Raw genomic sequence first — 22,569 nt, forward strand, 5'->3', positions numbered from 1 at the left:
TACAGTAAATTTGTTTATTAATTTTGTACGACAGATATAGAACTTATGTATATATGTATTTCTGTAGTATTTTTTTACGTATATTTTTTAATGAAGTTGCACGTCTATGTAGTATGACTATCGTACACAATAATGGTGCGCGTTTAAATGAAATTCAATCCTGTAGAATAAAATCTTTATTTTAGTAGTTATTTCTATTTTTTTTAACGATTTTACAGACAAGCTTTAATAATTTATAATATCTTAACTCATATCAGTACTATATGTATGTACATAAACCTGAATTCTGCAAATATTTTGTAAGAGTTTTATAAGTAACGGTTCGTGAGTATACGTATTGTAACGTTTTCTTTAAAATTTATTCTATGCATTTTATAATGTAAACAATGAAAAATAATTTAAAATATTATGAAAGTTTGTATATGAGAAAATAATCGTTCGCATTGTTTATAAATATGTTTACTTTTTATTTTCAGGTCAATGTCCCCACCACTATGAAGTTTTTGCTACATTTAACTACATTTTGCTTACATTTGCGTACATTGCATTTCTGTATATTTTGTTGTTAATACAATATAAATCTAATAATAATGGAAGAGAATGTGGACACTTTTGCATGGGTACATAGATTAGGATGCCCAGCAACACTATGCAATGATTTAAGCAAACAAATGTTTGTACCCTTTATCAATTACAAAGTTAATTTTAGTACCACAATATTTAAAAACGATGTATAGTACAATTATATATTTTTATTGTGGAGTATATTATTCAAACTTATTGTAATCATGAATTTTGGGATATATTTGACAGATTAAGAAAAGGACTCATTGCATTCCTGTGGGATGATTTAGCTGATGTTATATTTACTTGTGACGAAACCACAGTTATACGAAAAAATGTTCTATTACATCAGTTGAAAAATGGGAAACCCGATAAAATTGTTCAGTGCATGCAAAATATATCACGGATGAAATCAAATCGACAGAACTCACGGAATCAAATATCTAAGTTAGAAGAGGAATATGAACAACTAGATTTTGCAGTCAGACAAAGAGGTATGTTTACTATTAAAAATACAAAAAAGATATCTATTTAATTAATGATTCTTTTCAGTACAAAAATTAAGAGATACATCATCTAAACATTCGCAAGTAAAGGTGAAAAGGCAATTGCTGAAGATGAAATATGATGAAATTAATACACAGCTTTGTGATTGCAACGAAATGAGATTAATTTGTCAACACTTAATGCCAAACACTTGTACAAATTTAGATCCTAAACTGATAACTGAAATGTCAGATATAGTAACTAGTCTTTGGGCTGGTGCAAATAAACGACATGTATGTAGTTAGATAACATTCAATATACAATATAACATCAATTATTTGAAATTACATTTTTAGGTGTGGGATACAGTATCAAATAATCTTGACAATATTGAAGTAACTACATTGTGGCATCTTTTAAATCAAAATTTAGGTGAAGCTGTGGATACACTAATCGCGTCAGGAAATACGGAATCTTCGGATACGGTCGAACAAAATTCAAGCAATGGTTTTCTCAGTATACATGGACAGCATATTTCTATGATTTCTAAACGGTTACTTTATCATGCAAATGCAGGAAAGGAACAACAAAATGTTCTTGAATATATAAAAAAAATTGAGGTATATTTTACGTTTATTGAACATTATTCATGATTTCAAATAAAAACCAATAGTTATTTTAGGAGGCTACAAATAATTCTACGGATGTAAGTGAATGGTTAGCATTGTCATTGGAAGTTCGTAAATTAGAAATGGAACAAAGAAATTTAGAAAAAGTACTAGACAAATTTCAACATGATTTTGATGAACATGATACATTAGCTTTCGATTTAAGTGAACTGACTTCAGAAATACAAGATATTAATACCAAGACTGTATGTTAATATTTTAAAATAATTACTAGTCTTTTTAATGTCATCATACTTTATATTAAGTGGTTACTGAATCTTAGGTGGAATATATGCAAGATGTACAGCAATCACTAAACCTTTTGAAGTCTTCTTCAGCACAGCTTATGAAAACGAAAGAAAAGATATTGTTAGAATTACAAAAAATATTAGCATTGCGTAATGCTGGTTATGACAGTACATGGTTAGATATTAATTCAAGTACTACTGAATTAGATACATTCCATAATACTTTGGATCTTAATGCTTTAAGAAAAATCATGTTGAAAGGAAATATTGGAGTTTATAGGTTTGTTTTTATATTATATGAACTTAGTCTGGCAGTTGATGAAATACAATTTTTCAATTAATAATTAAGTATACAATTTTTTCAGGTATACGAAAAGTTGTTTTAATGAAGCATCGCTCTTGATTAGAAACTCTCAGATTTCGAATATTATGTGTTATTTTCCAATGATTCAAACACCAATCTATTCTTTGATAGAATGTTATAAAAATTTAGTTTTACTGTTTGTTTACAAAAAATTTGAATCGTTAAAAATTGATGAAAATTCAGATGTATTTCAAATGCCTATGTTAACAAACGAAGAAACTAATACTCATATAGTCAAATTATTAAATTTATCAAAAGCTGTTAATACAAAGACAAATATAGAAATTGATAACTTTAACAAAATATTAAATGCTTGGTAAGTGATTAAATAGAAATACTATTTTTCCTACATAAAGTGCAGATATAAATTCTTGTATTATTATTCGCAGGGTACATCAAACAGTTCAAAAAGTAATGGAAATTATTGAAAAAACTGTAGATGATGCGACTTTTCCAGATTGGGTTAAGCGTTATGATCTATCAATATATATGTTACAAAATCCACCACAGCGTTAAGCGTATTAATATATTTTATTTTTATGTACTAAGCATTTTCACAATATAATTTTTTTTAATAAACATAATTGTAATAGTCAATGCGATGTAGGACGTTTATTATACCGTGTTCGTATATAAATTTCATTTTTAAGGAAATATTATAAAGTCGAATAAACACTGTTAAAATTTTCTGATAAAATATATCAAACGTATCTTTCTGTATTACTTCGTAGCTACAATTAAGAAAAGAAAGAGAGACATAAAGTAGAAGATTTTTGAAAAATATTTTTACGACTCGTAACTCAGATATGAAGTAATACAGAAAGATACAGTTGATTTGATATATTCTTCGATTTGAAAATTATAAATTCCCCTAAAACGTCATCTTGTTTTGTCAGGAAGTTTTGTAAGGAAGAGTTGGTAGATAGGTTCAGTAGGTATTCGACATCATGGCCAATATGATTAGTGACTTTTAATTCCAAGCGTTTATGGAGCGTTTACTGGCATAATGATAGCGGGTGTTTATGGTTGTGGTATGGTAGTTGAATAGCATGTTGAAAAGTGATTTATAACAATAAAAAGTAAAAGTAATTACTTTGTATAATGCAACTATAATTGAGTATTTTAGACATACATAATAAAACAATATATTTTATTGTATTATAAAATGCTGTCGACTGTTTTGAAGTCTGTATTTGGTTATGATAATTTCAAAAGCGATGTTCAAGAACGAGCAACCACCGCTGTTTATAAAGGTTGAATATTGGTTCTATTAGATAATAAATTGCATGATGCTTTCACTTATCTATTTATGAATACCTACAGCCTTCTTCTGTTTGTAAACAAAAAAATAACTTTTACTTTTACATATGTTAGGTAAAAACGATGTGTTTGTATGTATGCCAACTGGTGGTGGCAAATCACTTTGTTTTCAATTGCCAGCAGTAATGAAAGAAAATAAAGTCACAATTGTTTTTTCGCCTCTATTAGCTCTAATGAAGGTATATGGATTTTAATTTAATGATAATACGTGGATGAAGATGGAATAAGTTATATAATAATCATTAATTATTACAGAATCAAGTAGATTTTTTAGTTAGTAAAAAGATAAATGCTACCTCATTAAATTCAAATACATCCACAAAAGAAAGAAATGCAATAATGAAGGATTTAACATCTAATACACCAAAGATCAAATTATTGTATGTTACTCCTGAAATGGGAGCACAACCACATTTTCAAGTAAATTATTTTTATATTATTGTGCTAGTGATAATATAATCATTTTCAAGAAGAATACACTTGAATAATTACTGATAAACTACTGTAACATTTTCTGTAGGATACAATAGTAAAACTAAGAAAAGCAAAAGCACTGTCATATTTTGTTATTGATGAAGCTCATTGTTTAAGTCAGTGGGGTCATGATTTTAGACCCAGTTACAGACAATTAGGTGCATTTAAAAAATTATGTCCCCAAATTCCTATAATTGCTTTAACAGCTACTGCTGCAAAGGAGGTAAAATTTGAAAAATTTTTGGTACTACAATATATTTAAAATTTATTTATTATAAAATACATTGTTACAGGTTAAAGATGATATACTTCAATCCTTAAATATGAAAAATCCTTTGATATTTTCAGTGCCTGTCTTTCGACCTAATCTTTATTATGATATAAGGTTTTTAGAAATATTAGACAAGCCATTTGAACATTTAAAGAATTTTATTTTAGAAGCGCTTGGCTCTCAAGATGAATCTACTCCAAAAGTAAATGGGCTTGATTTATTTTTTATGTACAGCTAGAGGATGTACACTTCTATTAAAAAGATAAAGCTTTTAGTTTATAAAATTTTATTAGTCCTTGTATTTCAGGTGAAGAAAAATTGTGGTATCATTTATTGTAGAAAGAAGGAAGCAACTGAAGTGATTGCACATAAATTGTCTAATTCTGGTGTACAGACTTTAGCATATCATGCTGGTATAGGCCAATATCATTGTAAACTACCATAGCACTAGTAGAATCAGTGAAATAATAAAATACATGATTTTGTTTGCAGGTTTGAAAAATCAAGAGCGTAATGAGGTTCAAAATAAATGGACATCAGGTGAAGTACCTGTTATTGCAGCTACATGCAGTTTTGGAATGGGTGTAGATAAAGGATCTGTTAGGTAAATTAATAAAGATTGTGTAATGTTATTTCCATAGATATTTTATAATATTTATTTGAGAACAAACTTTTGAATTTTATACAGATTTGTGGTGCATTGGACAGTCCCTCAAAATATAGCAGCATACTACCAAGAATCTGGTAGAGCAGGTAGAGATGGTAAACCGGCTTTTTGTAGAATTTATTTTAGTAATGAAGAATACGGGCCTATCGCGTTTCTTATTAAAGAAGAAATTACGCGGAAAAATTCGGAACTTGTAAAATTAAAATGGAAAAATTTTGAAAAAACAGTGTCATATTGTCTTGAAGCAAAGTAAGGATTGTAACTTGTTGATATTTTTATTGTAAATGTATATTTAATACATTATTCTTTAATGTATATTTAAACAGATGTAGGCATGCAGTATTTTCTAAATACTTTGGTGATAGTCCACCACCGTGTAAAAATAGATGCGACGTTTGTGAGAACAAAGATGCTGTTCAATCAAGGATATCACAATTTGAAATGTCTCAAACTAGATCACATAGACCTGGTGGTAATTTCAGATCACATAAATCTAGTAGTGGTTTAAGTGATGTGGCATTGCCAAAGTATGATAATGAGTAAGTAATATTTAATACACAAGTACAGTAGGATTTCATTTATCCGAATAGGTTGTGGAACAACTAAGTTCAGATAAATGAAGTTCTACTGTAATGCAAATTTGTATAATCTTGATTAGAGTGTAATTACTTACATATATAAATAGCGAAGATGAGTGCACAGAAAATCCAGTTTCAAGAGAAAGACTTTTAGCGGAAAGCAAACGAGAATCCAGAGAACTAATCGAAAAACAGTTTGCACTTCGGAGAAATAATAGTAAAAATGATGAGGTATGAATGTGAAAACTAGATTTATCAGTCTCTTTCACAATTTCTTTTTGTCACCATATTATTTCAGATAAGAAAACAAAATCTTGAAGATGCAAAAGAATCTCCCGTATGCGCAGCTGCAAGTACTGATATAAAAATAAAGGGTTTGACTGTCCAAGTGCGGGAACACTTTTATGTTCAATTAAAGTTAGCATTAGCAGATAACTATGAAAAAATGTCTTCGGAAACAAAAGAGCAACTTCAAGAGAAAGATATACATAACATAGCATTTGAGCTTGAATATAAAGCATTATGTAATTCCAAAGTTGCAAATAAGTATAAGTTTGATATGTCTAAATTGGTACGTAATTTATCTTTAATAACCTATATAAGATATAGCATTTTTAATTGAGATTTTACTTTGTTGATGAATAAAGATATCTTCTGTGCGGAAGTGTATTAACACTAATACAGTTCACGAATGTTTACGTGATTATAATACAAAAAGTAAACAGAATATAGAATCAGGATGTTTGAATGATGATACTGCTTGGAAAAGCAAACAAGATGAAATAGGTGACAGGCTAGATACACGAAATGAAAGTGTGTTAAATAAATTTTGTAATAAAGACATTCGCGTTCCTTCCCAAGAATCAAGTGCCATAAGCAAAAATATGTTATTTCCTACATTTAAGACTGCTTTAGAATTTAGGAATGACGAGAAAGTAACAAAAGTCTCATCTAACAGTAATAACAAATATTTATTTCATGCAAGCATTTTAAACAATGACAATAAAGATAGTGCAACAGGAACGGGATTTAAAGTCAATAAACGTACTATTGACTTTAGTGATAGTGTAGATGAAAAAGATAATACCGTAAAAAATGTCAAATCTTTCGAATTAACTGGTTTCACATGCGCTCGAAAACTCCACGAAGAAAATAAAATGATATATAAATGTCTTGACAAGAAATCACGAAAATCATCGCAGGAAGTTGTGAAACCGGATATAAAAATTAAAAAAACACCTCGTGCAACTAAAACAGTATACGAGCAGATTTTGAAATCTGCGAAATCGGAAACTGGCGTTGCAATTAAAGAAATTATTTCTTCAACTTGCAATGAATCAATTTCAATGAATGATACAAATGATGATAGTACAAATATAATTACAAATTCAACACAATCGAAAAATGAAAGTAAAAGACGGCGTGCAGACTCATCTGGAAATTATGTAGATACTGAATCAAATAAAAGAGTGAAGGTCGATGAAGAGAAATTTCCTGAAGGAAATAATGAAGAAATTACTGATCACAGTTATAAAGATAGTATAAATGAAATTGTCAATCGAACAAAAGATAAAATTATAGATATTAAAAATGAAAAATTGTCGTCAAATGTAAAAAATAAGAGTAAAGAAATAGTACCAAAAGATGAGAGTACGGGAATTGAACATTCAGAGTTAAAAAAATTTTCAGAAGAGACACGTCATAAAACAAGTCGTCCTAAACAACACTCAGGTGAAAAGAATAAGAAGATCATGGTGCCTGCTGATAAAGCCACGCAATTTAAGACTGCAGAAATTTTAAAATCGTATTTAATGAAGTACTATCCATCCAAACATATACCTGATAGAACAACATTTTCCAAAACTTGTAGAGAAATGCACCATACTATACTAGGTCAAAAAATATTCGGTAAAGTATATCTTAATAAAATTGCACCTATCATGTAATTGAAACAATGTACAGTAACAATTGTTTTCAGACAAAGAGGGAATACAGAAATTCGTTAAGAAACATATGACAGAATTAATATCTACGGAAAATGTTTAGCAGAATCAATGGCCCTTGATAGCAATTAAAATATATTTGTATATATGTCTACATAAATATGGAATCATAAATTCTTGTAATTATCTACTTTATTTATTTTGTATACGACATAATATTATCTGTATATAAAAGACCGCTACTAGTTAGTTATATTTAAACCCCAAATAGCTTCAGTGTGAAATTTAAATTCCTTAAATTTTTGTATTTATCGATTTTTTAATTATATTTTGTAAGCTTAATAATGCATTTATAGACACATGTATATTAAAACTATAGTTTATCCCATTACTATAAAAAGAAAATATTTCTATGTGTGATATTAATTTCATTGTCTTCTTTATTTTGTTTTTCATAATAGAAACGTAGGGTTAAGTGTTAGGTGTTTCCCAAATTCCAGAAGATGAAGTACCAAGATAATAAATTTGTATTACAAACATTATTTATTGAGCAATTTTTGTAAACACTCACATCACTAACATTTCACTGGCAAGAATTACAGTATTTGTTACAGTGAAAAAGATAGCAGTCATTACATATGTGCACATATGTGATATTAAATAGTTTTATTCTTATGAACTATATTGAACATCCAACTGAAGGAAACAGAAATAATGATGTGTACTAATACATTAAACAATGTTTTCCCATCCTATTATAGTTAAATATTAAATGAATATGACTCCTAGGAATATGTTTATTTTCATACTATAAGAATACTGTTTCCTTAGTTGATACACTAGCTCTACAGGTGAGGCAAGATTGATATTTAAGAAGGGTTTATATTTATTGACCTACTTAAAAATGAAAATGATACAAGAACCTGTTATTTTTAATATAATGATTTGACATGTTATATCTTTTATAAAAATTCCCCCTTGTTGCGTTTTTTTATGCAATTTTTACATGCAATATATAATATGCATTTTTTATGCTCATAATTAATATACAATAGGGGTTATGGAAATTGCAAAACTTTTTAAAAATAATTTGTGGAATTTGTGGCCGCATTGCAAACTTGATGGCTGTATTCATGTGAGAATACAAACATTAATATTTTTAAGGTCATGCAATTTTTATGGTCACTACTATACCCAATTTGGACAGTGTAAATACTAAATCTACTGCTGATTCGTAACTTTTGTCTATGTACAATATTTACAAGTGATTCTTCGAATAAAATAGTACATTTTATTAAATTGCCGTGTAAAGATTTGCAAAGCATATTTGCATGCATGAAGGTAATTACAAAATAGTTTCTGGATGCACAAGTACATTAAAAAATATGATTTTAGTTTTCACTATTATTCGTACTTGTTATATCATTAATTTTAACGAAGAAAATCGCTTGTGTCTTTTATCTTTTGCAAAGTAATGTAATTACTATTTTGGAATTATACAATTTTCAGAATGCAAACTTTTATATTATATGTGTTCTAATCATTTTTTAAAAGTTATTTCAAAAATAAACTAATTGTAAATTTCATAATTATTCGAGGTAACAGTACACTCGAATAATTTTTTCATATTATTAATTATTAATAGAATGAATAATTGTTTAATTAAAAATTGAAAAGTAAATTCGCGTTGAATCTCGCGTCTATTGATAAAAACTGTTGACGAAATACATGAAATAATGTACCATGAGAAATTTAGAAATTTTTCTTATAAATAATACTTTCGAGGACATATTGATAACTTATGACTAAAGTGCAATATATTTTAAACGAGCGAATTAAATACATAGTTACAATTAAAATTGTTTCTTTTTTCTGTTTTGGCTACTTGAATTATATAAATATATATTTTCATTTCATGTGATGTATAAAAATGCGTTAAAATTATCGAAATGTAGATAATATTTTTCCAACATAATTTATGTATCTATGTATTTTTATTCAATTTTAAATCTTATTATAGTATGGAAGTAGTTGACAGTGTATTACAATTACAAATGGTGCCATTCCAAATTATTTAAGTTAAATTCCAAATTAATAAGTTTTGGAAAATAATTCATAATTTACTTTTGAACCTTTAAACTATCATTTTTCTTAAATGTTTTAGTTCAATCGTGGCTCCGTAAAAATCACTTAATCACTACGACCAGTCTATAATAGTATCAGTCTTATTATATTATATCGTCTGTATAATATTATGATACACACTCGTGTCCCTATTTTATTTCTTCCGATAAGTGCATTTGTGTTTCAACGAACTTTGAATTATAATTACCATCAATGACAAAATGTGGTAGTTCATACGATTTTCATACAACCAAGCAGGCAAGAAATCCTTTTAAAACAAGAATTATTACATGTACGAAACTAGATCTATTTGTTTTTTTTTTCTTTTTTTTTTTTTTATTGACGGAAAAAATGCTACGAATTTGGACCGTTTGTACTAGCAGATGATAATCGCAGTATGATAAGAAAATATAAAAAGATGTCACTACTCACCGTGATTGCTGATATTTATGTTATAATTGTATTCAAACTACGTTTAATGATTGTTCGATTGAAATGAATTATGAAACGGATGCTTTCAGCACACTCTTCGTCGCGTTACCAAAATTTAATTCTAACACAGTTTCAATTCTCTAAAACTACTGGAAGATATCAAAATGTTGATATGCGTAAACCTAAGCTCTTGACAGACGTAAAGGCACTTCTCCTCTGCTCATCGAAAGGCACTTTGATCGTACGTTCGAAACCATTACGGTTCCTAAAACTCGGAAGTTATTCGGTGAGTTTCGTTGATTACGGGCATAAAATTATTTTACACAGGAAATAGCCTCTTCCTAGAGTCCATGTATTATCAATCACACGATGTCTTCCTTTAAATTTGAGAACTCCGTTGGCATGTCAGATACTGCGTTCGAAGACTTCGATTTAAGTAACGATTTATAGTAAGTGTCCGATTCGTTGGTTTGACACGAACGTCGCCTGTTGTTAAGAAATTGTAGAGTTTGGTTCTTAATTTCCGTCTCTCGCCATTGCCGAGATACCGTTGATCCTTTCGACTGCAGAAGGATTTTGTGAGCGCTAATAATTGTAAATATGATACCGACGATTATTAAACCGTAGATAAATACGTCTTGCAAAACTGGTAGCACGTTCAAATAGAGCCAAAAACGATAATTCATCGCAGATGGCAACTCGTACATTCCCTGAAAACAGAATTTCATTAATTGTATATTTTTTTTAAGTAAACATTTCATATATATATCCGATTACTCAAAAGTAGTACAATTATACTAGCACGGTTGATAGGTCGATACCTCTGTTCAACTTTCACGTGGCTGAGTATATTAATAATGGTAATAAATCTGAATACTTACGATTTCGAACCACAGGAGTGGTAAAACCAAGTTTGCGAATTTCTCCACTCTGGCCATATGACCAATATTTTGCAAAGCCATGTTGATTTGGAAACGGAATGCAAGATTCACTGGAAGACCCGACGTTGGCTGAACGTAGGCGTAGGATTCGTGAATATCTGCCCTCGGATTCAAACCCTCGACAGCTTCCAAGAGTGATGGATCGGTTTTATAAAAATGTGGATAGGATAAAGCGATCGGAAAGCCTGGAAAAAAGCGTAAAGGCGAATTATTGCATTAACATACATAGGCCTGGACTTAATATTTTTTTATTTCTATTGTTCATCTTTACTATCGATGCCAATGATTCCTGCGACGACATTTACCAATAGCGTCGTCATGAATTAATTATTTATGATGCGTCGACGAAGTTATTGACGTGTCTTAATTGTCATCGATTTTCGAGCCTAATTTATGAATATTTTCTATTTACAGCAAATGATTTACTGACACGAGTTATGTTTCAATGCGAGTATTCTATGGAGAACATCAACAGGATCGATGTGTAAGTATCATACAAAATTGAATTATACTTGTAAATGTCTATCTACCGTAACTGTACTTGGTAACAAATTTTTGTTTAAAGTGAGACTCATGCTGACCACTACTGACCACCGTCCACCATTGGTGTCTTCTACATTGCCACTAATTTTTGCTCCTTTAGCTGATATTTCTAACAACGCCTACTTCTCTGAGGTATTCAAAATCTTTTTTTCTCATTCTTGTTCGCGAACGAAAAAGAAATCTAACGAGCTATAATTAAGTATCGTTACGGTGCGTTATAAAATTATCCAAATTTTCAATTCGAGTATACCTTCTTTCCGATTTCAAATTTTATCAAACTCTAGATAACAAAAGCCATCGCGACTTTATGGAAATTATGAGGAGACTGATTCTAAGTCAAAAATAAATTGTTAGTAGTTTTGGTATACTATGAAATGCCTGTACAGTCCTCTAACACTGATCATAGTATTTATTCAAAAATATTCGCAATTTATTTTTCTAATTATCAGTAACTAAATTTCGATAATAGAAATTGTTGAAATTCGTTTCAACGATTTTAGTATTCTTACCGTAATAACAATCCGTAACGTCGATCAAGCCAGGCTGCAGGCAATGCCCCTCGCGACAAAAACACTTGTTTTCCGGATTAACCGCGCCGTTATCCAACTCGTTTTCCACGAATTTGAAGAGGTATGTGTGTAGTCCATTGATGACTTTTTCTCCAGTTCGTCTCTGTAAACATTATCGTTATCGTAACGTTTACTAGCCCTCAGCGGCTGTAGCTATGTTTATTTGTAGCTATGTTTATTTGTAGCTACAGTACGGATTTAGCAATCCCGAACGAACAATTGTAAGATTCGAGTATATTAGGTGTTATAGTTCAGATATACGACTTCGCATCCTTAGAGATGAAACTCGCTAACTCGCGTTTACTAATGTTCCTATTAAACTGATTACGAGTCTCGCGCTAGTTCATCATTAATTCACTCATAGTCGTCCGAAATATTCCAAACTGTTTGAATTCTTCCAAAGTAGATAATTTAAAATGTCAGATTTAAAACAACGCGAAATGAAAATAATATCAAAATTCGTAGGTGCTTCGTCGATATCGCTATCGTATAAATATTTAAAAATATTTGTCAAATTATGCAAATTAATAAAAAAAAAAGGCTATAAGAATATACAAACTATTTGCTAAATAATTGAACATTTTCATTCAATCTGGCAAATTCATTTATATTATTAACAATGAATTTTCTGATATTTAGCTTTTAATGAAATTAGAAGATCGAGTTATCAGAGTCTTACAATTGTTCAAGATTAAAAGAAATTTTCTTTTATGCTTCTCAATAAAAGTCGAATTAGAATGTCAACAAATATTTCAAACGTTTCTTGCGCCCGAAGTCTTAGCTAGTATCAATTATTATCAAACTTCAATGTACCATGCGTGCACTACGACAGAGACTTTTCCTGAAGAAAAGAATAGTGTCGTTGGGCTCGATGTAACTTTGGAACTTGACTCCGTCAGTTGAACCATTTACGTTTGCGCACTTTCCTTTCCACTGCGGTAGATTCATGTTTCCGTTGTACTTTTCGATTAGCCCCGTAAGACGGACATCGTTTTCTCCGGTGTAAACCGTCTCGTAATCACCATCAAAATCGTACATCTGCGCGCACAAAGATACGATCGAACTTGAAATCGTTATTTACAGGAAAAATTTGCGTTAATTCAATATGGTTTATATAAAGGGTCTTCCGAAAGAGGCTTTAAAATTTTGTTTTCTACTAATAATATACTTGTTAGCTTAGTCGTGGTGGATATCTATTAACGACAGTATTTTTAATATTTAACCGATTAAGTGATTTCAAAACCACTTCTAATTCCTATTCATTGGGCATTTTTACATTGATTTATGTTTCGAAAATAAAGATGCAGCCAATTATTTGCAAATAGAGACTCACTCTATCGATGAGACCCAACTTGTCGAACTTGATCCAACTTGGCATCATCTTATTGCCCAAAGTGACAAGGGAGGATTCGTAGCCGAACATAAATTCTCGCGCGGTCATTTTAACTAAAGGATGCGTGTCCGTGTGGAGAATCAGCATGTTCAAACCGAATCTAGTAAAATACGTTGCATCCCTCATTACATTCGTGATACTCTGAAACAGAAAAGAAAGATACGTCGTTCAGACACTTTTGAAACGAGGAACTTTTTCTCACAAATTAATTGAGCCAGTACATGCGCGTACTAAGACACTATCAATAACATTGTACAGAAATCGGTAATCGAGAGCCGCGTATGTACCAACACTTAATTAGCAATTATTCGTTATCGCGAAACATTGAAGAGGTTTGTTTGGTACGCGACCATTATTCATTTCCGTATCTCGGCGTTAGGCGAGTTTATTATTCCACTCCGTTCCGTACGGTGTCGAATTAAAAGAAATTATCGTATCCCTAACAAACGTAAACAGAACGGTTCTTGAACTTCCGTTGTCCTTATTGTCAGTGAAAGTTCATTGACGCTGTCGCAATTGCCACGCATTTACCAAGTCATGTAAGATGAGAGTCTCGTACGGTTCAAATCAACATTCCTGTCGACTCTATATACATATGCATGCGTATGTGTTACATACACGTGTTACATAAGGATGCACTTCACAAATTATGCCCGGTTGTACCTGAACCGCTGTGAACGAGCATCGGAGTGACTCGAGAAATGCATACATTCGTATACGTGTTTCTTCGCCATTGAAGAAATGACTCTTTCAATGATACGTAACGGGTATTGAAATGTTTTCAAGCGTTTTCAAGTTCGTGAACCGTTGAGTGAGCGTACTCGAACCAGCTTGTAACGAGCATCAGGGGAATTGATTTAATTTCTCCCTTTTAATGGTTGCTCGCTACACCAGTAGACGAGTCAAGGGTCTATTATCTTATCCACGGAAGAAAAACAGATTTTTTTAAAGAATATTTACTTTACATAACAAATAATCGTGGATTTTTAATGTTTTTATACATGATAACGGTAAGCATGTTGAACTAATTTGTTTAAGTAGAATTACTGTTGAAGTAGAATTATAATTATTCATCAATATTTAACCGTATTTTTAAATGATCAAAATTTAAGAAAAGTGTCGAATATCGAATTTGGTCACGACATTTTAGGACAGTATTCTTAAAATTTTGTAATAAAGAAAAGGATCGAATTTTGAAACAGTAAGGGTAGATAAGATTGATTTAAAAATGAATCTTACCTAGAAAATGCTACCAATTTCCCATTGGCTTCCTAATTTTCAAATACTAGATGTATTTCTCTTCATATAATTGCATGAATTACAATACACTTGTAGCTATGCCATCCTACAGTTTCTAATCACAAATAAATTGGTCTTGTTATTAAGTATACAGTTAAAAGATGTAGCGAAGTAAATTCAGTTTAATATTATTTTTCTATAAAACGCTGCACTGGTTGGATTGATTTATTACTCGGCTAACTGCCAAGAACAAGGACTTGGTTTACATTCTACTCGCTCACTCTCCCTCTCGCTTTCTTTCTCCTTTTCCTTTCTTTCCTTTTCTTTTCTCTCGTTCCAGACAGTCCTTGAACGAACGATTTTCTAACAGGTGAATAAATCTTACGGGACCTATAGCTTAGTTTGCTCGTTCAATGGATCGAAGTTGCATTTTTATTTCAGAGGGCCGTGTAAAAATATTTCTTTATTCGACACTCACTTCAAGTGTTGTGACAATTTTGCAACGTATACGAGAAGGCTGCTAACGAATTCTACGAATGGCTGGGATATTTGAAAGATTGAGAAACTCTACGACACGACGTCTGTACACTTGTATTTGGCCCGAAGGTGACCATTTTAAGCACCTGGTGTGAAGGTGAACAACTGCACATTACTGCAACGCAAAAATGGCTATAACTGGACTGCCGATTTTATGCAATTATGCCAAGTGGAAGTATGGGGATATCTGCGAGACGTACAAAATAACAAGAATAGTATTCAGATTATTTCGTTTAGAAGATAGGGTGTGCTTTCTTGTTTCTGTTTCTGTGAAAATATTCATTTCTACAAATATCCACAGCTATAACTGTTGAACAGTGTCAAATAAAGCATTTATTACAACACTGCGATGGGTGTTACATGTTCATTGATCCAATTTAAGGACTATGCCGCGTTTATTTCATTATTGCTACTTTTTGAATCGAAGAGGAAATATTCCTTGTATCGGAGTCATCCATTTTGTTTCTGCTTCTATCATTTTTCACGTGCAAATGGCATTGAAAAATGTTTCTTTGGCTTCACAGAATATATTTTTATTTGTGAAAATCGCCTGGTTTTTTATTCTATTTTAATAATTGCAAAAACAGGAGTCAATCGATCAGATTCTAATTTTGTATTCTTCTTCTTCACGTGCACGGTTAGATCGCGAGGTTCTTCGATTAAAAGAAGTAAGATCGTACGTAGAAAGAGATGAAGCAAAGTTGGTCTAGATTATTATTCTGCGATTTAATTGGTTGCATGCGCGTAACGACGGAAATCGACGATTATGTGAATGAAAAAAGATGTTCGCATGACATCCTGTCTGAGTCTATCGGGCAGTTGGGAATATTTGTGTTCTCTGAACACACATGTACATTCGGTATGTTTGCAACCAGTGATTGGTTGTTTAATTATTTTTTTTGTTTTTTTTTTTGCAAACCCGTCGACCAATAGCTCGCGAGGTCGCGTTGATATCAGTCATTTTTGCTGTAATTGAGCGTGGAAATTGAGCAACAATTATTAACCCTGATCATATGGCGTTCGATGATCGTATATGCATCAAAGTTTCCAATTGAACATTGAATTTTCTCCTTCACGGTCGTCATTTCCTAATCGCACGAGCGCAGTGCAGCATTGCAATAAAGTGCCACTTTTCGCTAGGCCATCATAGTTATGAAACGCAAGAATTTCGTCGAGACGGGTCATTAAGTCGTTCGGCAGTTATAGAACCTTTCTATCGTATCTTTCTACCATCAGAATTGTGAAATAATTTAGACTAAAATAAATCTCAACAGAGGCTTTATTATTAAATAACTTGTACGTTTTAGTAAATTGTTGGTTCTCTTAATGAAATATAAAATATACAAAGAATAATAATTCGGAAGACACGAAGTAGTTCATGGAGTAGTTGTAACAAACTAGTTACAATAAATATAATGGGATTAAAAGCAAACATTAAGTTCGAAGGTATCACGTAGTGACAAGAACTAGATGTTAGTTCTTTTTTTGCCACGAAACGTTGATTCGTCGCAACTCGCGCTATGCTTTCTCAGTGCATGCCGTGATACATTCCTTAAGAATTCGTTCGTGCGTTGAATGGAGATTTATTGTACGCACATAGAAAATAATATTTTTGGATCTCCAAAAGTGGATTAAAACTCCAATTAAGGTATGATTAGTGCACGACATACTCGTGTGCCAATCTTGCCTTAATATCGATATTATTACAACATTTAATTGCCAATGTTTACTTTCAATTAAAGTTGTCAACTTGACATTACAGTATTTAAATTAATTGCAAAATTAAACTCACGCGTATCTTTTCCGGTACATACACGATGCGCTTGCTAGGAATGTGTTCGTACGTCGAATGGACATTGATTGTACACGTTTCAAAAATAACAATTTTTGGCCTGTATACAGCGAGTAAAATTTCTAACTTATGTAAAAATCCTTTACGTAATAACTAACTCGTGACATTTATTAATCTGGTGAGCCCATTATATCATTGGAAAATTAAATTATCACTACTCATTTTCAATTATAATGGCCGACCTGATTACAGTATTTAAATTAATTGCAAAATTAAAATCGCACGTATTTTTCCTGGTGCATGATACATTCCCTAAGAATGCCATCGTGCGTGGAATGGAGATTTATTGTACAAGCTTAGAAAATAGTATTTTTTTTTCAAATGTAGCGTGACTCTGCGAGTTTCCACAATATTTTCCAGGGAAACAGAGATGTGTCACGCAGTTTAGTGTTGTCGTCAACCCTCTTCCACGATTCGAGGAAATTCTAGAAACGAACAAGGCCGGCACGAGTCCTTCTTGAATGAACATAAAACGCGTAATTTATCGCGACAATGTATTCCTGCTAAATAATTATATACTGTCGTTCTCGACTATTAGTCGTACACGTTTATTACTATTGGATAATTGATCGCTACAGGGAATCAATCCTCTTCGAGTAAAAGCAAAGTCTATCAAATATACACCTAATAAACTCATGTTATGTCACTTCGCAACATTACGCTATTTGTATCATTGCTCTGCACGTTGTTTTACAATTTTATCATTTGCAAGGTAAATGAGATGTTGAAATAATTCTTCTAAAAATGATTTTTCAATACATTTTAGACCATCGACGTTTTCTGAAACGAAGCTGGCCTCCTTTCTCTAAATGGGATTAGCAATGTATTTAATTATTCGTCTACTTTCGTTTTTATGCATTCGAAAATGATTATCGAAATCGACGATTTCACTATGGCGAACACTTCTTGTTACGTCAGTCTCTAATCTTATGTAAAGAATAGTTGCGGTTCGGATTATCTTTTCGGTTTTACTTATTCAGGTATATAATTCAACGTTCTATTTCCGATGGACCACGCTATGCAGCTTTCTGTTTAATGAAACTGTTAGTTAATCGGTTGCATCAAGTGTGAAAGGCGCGCAACACGTTTCCGTGTATGTAGCGACCACCGGTGAAAAAACCGCACGTGAACAACTTCTGCTTTCAGGAGTGATTGAAGATTGCAAAAGCAATGATCGCACTGAGCTCGTGATGGCAGAACGCGATTCTTATCATGTTCCTTAAAATTGTGCTTAAAACGACAAAAATAGTAACAAAAATAAAACTCACTTTTTTAACGTAGGAAAAAAGAATCGATGCCTTTTAAGCGCCCATAACGATTACGCTGACTTTGTTAGTTAACAATAAAACCCTCTATATTTATTCCAGGAAATTCTAAAATAATCAAGAGACGGAATACGTCGCAGTATCGTGAATACTTAATTGCAGCGGTAATAGGCAACGTAATACAAGACTTTATAATGATCGGTAAACAACATCTTTCCGCGAACATGACAATTCCTCTTATAAGTTCTGTTTTGTTTTTATCTTCGATATTACCTCGATACGTTACAATTGGATCATAATCTCACATTTCCGATTCTTTTTTTGCAACTTTGTCGGGATGACCTGTAACAAGCTTCGTAAGCAAACCTTGAGTTCCTCCATTAATATCAGATTTAATTCCTACGACGATGATACGATCAAAGCCGATCAGTAAAGTCATTTCCTCGCGTAACAAATTTAAAACAGCACGCGTGAAAAAAGCAGCATCGTGCAAAGCATTTCTTGGCGCGATTGCTTGGAAGATAGCTCCTAAGATTGTCTTCCGAGGGACAGAAACCGTCCAAATCGCAGTATACAGTGTTGCCTGCATTTTCAATGAAGGCGTCGGCAGTCTACTGCGGATCATGGACGTGATAAGTATAATTATTGGATCCAATGTTGTTGACATTGCTCGAGACATCGACGAGGCACGTATTTCCATCGCGGAAGTCTGAACGCAAACTGATACAAAAGAGGCTAGAATAGACAAAAGACAGAAGATTTTGGTCTGCACTTTGGATGCTAAGGGGTATTACGAATCGGAATAGTTGATTACAATTTCATTTCCGTAAACTTTAGTCGCGTTTTAATGGAAACCACATTTTTCATAATGGTTCTCACGGTAGTTCATACGGTTTCGATTAAATCTTGCTCGAATTTTGTAGAAATATTTCTGATTATTGGAATAATGTCGGTAATTTTTATCGATTTAATCGGTTTTCGAAAAAAGAAAATAAATACAGTTTGTATTTTGCACATAATAATTAATTAAATAATCCAAATAATGTAATAATTAAATAATCCAAGCAACCGCATATTATCGGCCACTGGCACACATCGATGTGTTAATACCAAACACATCTACTACTTAAAAAAATTTCTTGCCATGCATTTAGAAATTATTAGAAAAAGGAACCATGCCCACTTAGGCATCTGGAATTTATATTTCTTCACATATGATTATATATGCCAAACTTTGTGCACTCGAAGAACAGAAAGGTTCCGTTGAGAAAGCTACTTTACCTGTTTTTTGCTAGCCGAAACATGGGCACATTCAAGTTGCGAAAGATTTGATAGAAATGTGATTTAAATAATTTGATTGGGTTGCGCAGCCGTCATAATTGAGCTAAAGAGCAGCAGGTTGTCGGCTACTGTGTCACGGATCGATGTATCGATACGAAGCACTAGTTTGTTCAGAAAAATTCCTCGCAAAATTTCGTATTTAGAAAATGCTACAAGAACGGGTCGTGGACAGATACTTTTGCTTGCTACTGTATTCTAGGCAGAAAGAAAGGTCAGTTCTGGAACGAATCGCGGGATATGTGTTGGGTCGGACGTTTTCGTAAGCCTACACAACATTGGCCACATTCTGCTTACTCGCGGTACCACATTCCCTTTAAACGCGTTCACCGCGGTACGCGGGTCACATGTGCCCCGAATAGTATTTCGTTCCGTGCGAGTCGTACTTCGTTAAAAAATGTCACTCTACCATCGTTGTATTCCGAGAAAATATCTCTGCCAGTTTTCTAATAGTTCCGTGGATGCATGGGAATAGAGCTGGGATAGCGTAACTGGAAAGTTTACGTTTTTATACGCTTTGTATCATCGAATGTCAGATATATAATAATGTAATAAAGCTTTATTCGGACGATAGATGACGTGATGGAATAGTTAAATTTTTATTTATTCACCTTGAAGTATTCGATGCTAGAATCCAAATTTTAATTTCTAAGAAAAGGTTTGTTTTTTATTTGAAGATTTTAGCAATATCGATGTGTTTTTATTAACATAGCTCATTTAAACACAAGAAAAAGACGAATTCAATCGCATGGAGCTAGGAGAAAAGGAAGTATAATATCGATGCAAACGTGTCCTTACTTTATTAAATAAAATATTCGAGATTCTTTTTCCTTATGGAGCCGCGCAAAAACATGCAAGAAGACGGTTACTTCAGATTACTTCAGAGCTTATCGAAAATGCGAAACAATAACTCGAATTCATTACATTTGAAAATTTATGAAAATTTATGAAAATTATCGATAACCATTTTTGAATATTTCGTTAAATAAAATAGGTACTCATTTCCTCAGAAACACACATAATTTTATACAGTTCCTTTCCCCCGATACAAACAAGTATCGTATGTGAACGAATTCGTTTCTACATCAGCCACATCGCTGCGTCGATGAAAATATATCGTCCTCTTAAAAAAAATGTCAATAACCTCGAAACACATCTTTTTTTTTTAGGCCAAAAGGCACATTCATTTTATCATTCAGAAGACGGTCAGGTTGTGCTCGAAAACGTTAAATTTACTGTTTAACTACGTGATTCGTTCCAAGACGATTCAAATTCACGGCTTGAATAATCAATGAAGACCAGTGTTACTCATTTACATAATGATAGGACGTTTGGTTACAACTAAATGCGTAATATCTTCCACAACACCGAAAAGCGTAAAAGATAAGAGACAAGCGAACGTACGATTACACGTTCCGTTCATTCATCGTGAAACTCGTTTAATATGTGTTACATCATTTCGGGCATACGAAAGTTCCATGTTCATTTCATTCGTGAAATGATCGCGCCACGTGTAGGTTCTCTCGCGATGATGCTAGAACGGAAGTATGGTCGCGTTGTTTCTCGAGGAATCAGCGTTGATAAATTATTGACCCAGTCGTTCAACGCTGGGAAACCAAGATATCGATGGGCCATTCAATATTGTTCGAGTCTCATCGTATGCAATTACTTTGTTCATTAATCTCGTTTCTCGAATTTCATAATTCTTCAGTGCCCCATTTGCAGGATTTATCTTTAAACTTGATAAATGCATCGTTACGTTGAATTACACAAATTTTAATTAGAAATTTTACACAAGCTTTTATTATCATTTTAGTATGATGTTATTTATTTGTTATTTTAGTACGAGTTATAGTCTTTTCTGTGTCGAGTAAATCAAGGGCGAATCGTCAGTTTTCGTAAATTATGGACAGCAGAATTTGAACGTGCTAGAGGAGAAAACAGTTTGGATAAATTATGTCGAATAAGAATAGTTCAAGGAACGTTGATAGGGCTATAGTTGTGGACGATACAGATAAATAAGAACTAAGATATCAGTAATGGCTTTACCGTGTCTATAGGGAATTCAGTTTAGGTCGTAGTCGTGGGAGAAAACACTAAGATGCCATGAAATATAGCGAGTTTCAATCTTCTAACCGTGATGAAATTCGCAGGTGAAATGTCTTGTGCTTAACATTAAGCAGTCTATATATATATGTTACAGAGGAATTAATAAATTCAAAGGAGGCACATATAAATAAAAGATTTTCCAAAAGAGGCTTAAAATTTTTGTTCGATAATAAAATACGCCTGCCAGCCTAGTTAGTTACATTAATTATAACCGCATGGACTTTCATTTGAAATAAAAATGTCGAGTTTATCCCATACTATTTGCGTTTGATTAAAAAACAAATTCTAAAGCCCTTGTTCGAAAATCTTTAACATGTATACCATTAAAGGATTCATTAGTGAAAAAAGTATCGTTATTGAAACAAGCTGTTTTACTTACCAATAACGCGATGTTTGGTAATATCATTATGTCTTCTTCGGTTCCGTTGCTCATTTCTGGAACATAGACCAATGGATGCAGATCGAGCGCCGTTACAGTGCCGTTGCTGTTGAACTTAACATCCCCGTGTTCTAAACATTCCCTAAAATTAATGAAACACACTTATCAACTTTCCTATGCAACGTGTTATACTTGATCAACTCACATAATTCATTTAGCGTAGTGAGCTCTGACTTAACACAAGGAAGCATGGAGAAGATTTACA

At 32.3% G+C, this 22,569-nt stretch overlaps 3 protein-coding genes across 5 annotated transcripts in view; 2 read left to right on the top strand and 1 right to left on the bottom strand.

Moving 5' to 3' along the window:
• The first annotated feature begins 97 nt into the window (after positions 1 to 97).
• Positions 98 to 2,927, top strand: LOC128872727 (uncharacterized). 2 transcript variants are annotated; one of them, XM_054115708.1, is made up of 9 exons: positions 98 to 324; positions 477 to 673; positions 814 to 1,058; positions 1,117 to 1,343; positions 1,407 to 1,670; positions 1,733 to 1,924; positions 2,002 to 2,246; positions 2,332 to 2,646; positions 2,720 to 2,927. In XM_054115708.1, the coding sequence occupies exons 2-9, from the start codon at positions 591 to 593 to the stop codon at positions 2,844 to 2,846; spliced, it is 1,698 nt and encodes a 565-aa protein (XP_053971683.1). In that variant the 5' UTR covers positions 98 to 324; positions 477 to 590; the 3' UTR covers positions 2,847 to 2,927. The 2 variants fall into 2 exon arrangements, with proteins under 2 accessions (XP_053971683.1, XP_053971684.1); XM_054115709.1 differs by having other exon boundaries at positions 98 to 320.
• A 226-nt stretch (positions 2,928 to 3,153) lies between these two features.
• Positions 3,154 to 7,965, top strand: LOC128872725 (ATP-dependent DNA helicase Q5-like). Its single transcript, XM_054115705.1, has 13 exons — positions 3,154 to 3,583; positions 3,705 to 3,829; positions 3,906 to 4,070; positions 4,171 to 4,347; positions 4,418 to 4,597; positions 4,703 to 4,808; positions 4,888 to 4,999; positions 5,084 to 5,311; positions 5,389 to 5,601; positions 5,748 to 5,871; positions 5,939 to 6,211; positions 6,288 to 7,548; positions 7,619 to 7,965. Exons 1-13 carry the CDS (start codon positions 3,496 to 3,498, stop codon positions 7,684 to 7,686), a joined length of 3,120 nt encoding a protein of 1,039 aa, XP_053971680.1. The 5' UTR covers positions 3,154 to 3,495; the 3' UTR covers positions 7,687 to 7,965.
• A 2,055-nt stretch (positions 7,966 to 10,020) lies between these two features.
• LOC128872726 (scavenger receptor class B member 1-like) overlaps positions 10,021 to 22,569 on the bottom strand; it is a 49,207-nt gene continuing 36,658 nt past the window's right edge. For both annotated transcript variants that reach the window (XM_054115707.1, XM_054115706.1), the window contains exons 3-8: positions 22,305 to 22,446; positions 13,526 to 13,726; positions 13,006 to 13,230; positions 12,133 to 12,295; positions 11,021 to 11,265; positions 10,021 to 10,849 (exon numbers count right to left, since the gene is read on the bottom strand). In XM_054115707.1, the coding sequence (XP_053971682.1) occupies positions 10,502 to 10,849; positions 11,021 to 11,265; positions 12,133 to 12,295; positions 13,006 to 13,230; positions 13,526 to 13,726; positions 22,305 to 22,446 (1,324 nt within the window). In that variant the 3' untranslated portion in view covers positions 10,021 to 10,501. The remainder of the gene's footprint in view (positions 10,850 to 11,020; positions 11,266 to 12,132; positions 12,296 to 13,005; positions 13,231 to 13,525; positions 13,727 to 22,304; positions 22,447 to 22,569) is intronic.

This window comes from Hylaeus volcanicus, chromosome 2 (genome assembly GCF_026283585.1).
Source record: "Hylaeus volcanicus isolate JK05 chromosome 2, UHH_iyHylVolc1.0_haploid, whole genome shotgun sequence".
Classification (NCBI taxonomy): domain Eukaryota; kingdom Metazoa; phylum Arthropoda; class Insecta; order Hymenoptera; family Colletidae; genus Hylaeus; species Hylaeus volcanicus.

What these genes read in the sequence shown, in the direction of transcription:
- LOC128872725 (XM_054115705.1), top strand. Translation starts at nt 3,496, where the DNA reads ATGCTGTCGACTGTTTTGAAGTCTGTATTTGGTTATGATAATTTCAAA. An exon ending in CAGCTACTGCTGCAAAGGAG is followed by an intron (nt 4,348 to 4,417) that starts GTAAAATTTGAA and finishes ACATTGTTACAG; the next exon opens with GTTAAAGATGATATACTTCA. An exon ending in TCATATTGTCTTGAAGCAAA is followed by an intron (nt 5,312 to 5,388) that starts GTAAGGATTGTA and finishes ATATTTAAACAG; the next exon opens with ATGTAGGCATGCAGTATTTT.
- LOC128872727 (XM_054115708.1), top strand. Translation starts at nt 591, where the DNA reads ATGGAAGAGAATGTGGACACTTTTGCATGGGTACATAGATTAGGATGC. An exon ending in AATGATTTAAGCAAACAAAT is followed by an intron (nt 674 to 813) that starts GTTTGTACCCTT and finishes TATATTTGACAG; the next exon opens with ATTAAGAAAAGGACTCATTG. An exon ending in GGAAATATTGGAGTTTATAG is followed by an intron (nt 2,247 to 2,331) that starts GTTTGTTTTTAT and finishes CAATTTTTTCAG; the next exon opens with GTATACGAAAAGTTGTTTTA.